The sequence below is a fragment of the Pygoscelis adeliae genome, unplaced genomic scaffold, assembly GCF_000699105.1.
Source record: "Pygoscelis adeliae isolate BGI_AS28 unplaced genomic scaffold, ASM69910v1 Scaffold853, whole genome shotgun sequence".
In the NCBI taxonomy this organism is placed as follows: domain Eukaryota; kingdom Metazoa; phylum Chordata; class Aves; order Sphenisciformes; family Spheniscidae; genus Pygoscelis; species Pygoscelis adeliae.
In genome coordinates, this window is record NW_008824382.1 from 54,765 (window position 1) to 55,306 (window position 542).

Consider the following 542-nt stretch of genomic DNA (forward strand, 5'->3'; position numbering starts at 1 on the left):
CCAGAGAAAGCCTGCTGGAAGCACTCCTGGGCTTTGATTGTTTCCTCAAGAAGGAGGCAGAACGCCCCGTAGTCCAGCCAGTACTGGATGTTGCGCTGGTCCTGAGCTACCCTCTAGACACAAGAGATCACTGCTGCAGTGAGGACTGCTGCAATCACACTCAGCACACACAATGGACTGGGGAGACAACTCTGGAATGACCACGGCTTTCCTTTGGCCAGCCCAGCCCAGTTTAGCAACAATCAAACCCTTGTCTATCACGTGCTAGGGTTTCCCTTAACTGGGATATGCTGGGCTTCCTCGAAGCCTCCTTCACCTAACACGTGTCCTCCAGCCCCAGCTGACCACCTCCTGTTAGAGGGCCCAGTGTCCCCAGTGCTGACCCAGCATGCCTTTTGGACCAGCTCATTCCATTTCCCCTGGCCTCAAGGCTGAAGCCCTCAGTGACCTGGCCAGCCTCTGTCTCACATCCTCCAGAGAGCAGCATCTCCCTAGAAAAATCCCTCACGCATTCAGCCTGAGTATCCTGGTCACGTTCACCT

The 542-nt window shown here is 55.4% G+C and overlaps 1 protein-coding gene across 1 annotated transcript in view; it reads right to left on the bottom strand.

The window, feature by feature from the left end:
- CFAP70 (cilia and flagella associated protein 70) overlaps positions 1 to 542 on the bottom strand; it is a 27,419-nt gene that overhangs the window by 10,364 nt on the left and 16,513 nt on the right. Inside the window, exon 17 of the mRNA XM_009320220.1 lies at positions 4 to 113. Coding sequence (XP_009318495.1) covers positions 4 to 113 — 110 coding nt within the window. The remainder of the gene's footprint in view (positions 1 to 3; positions 114 to 542) is intronic.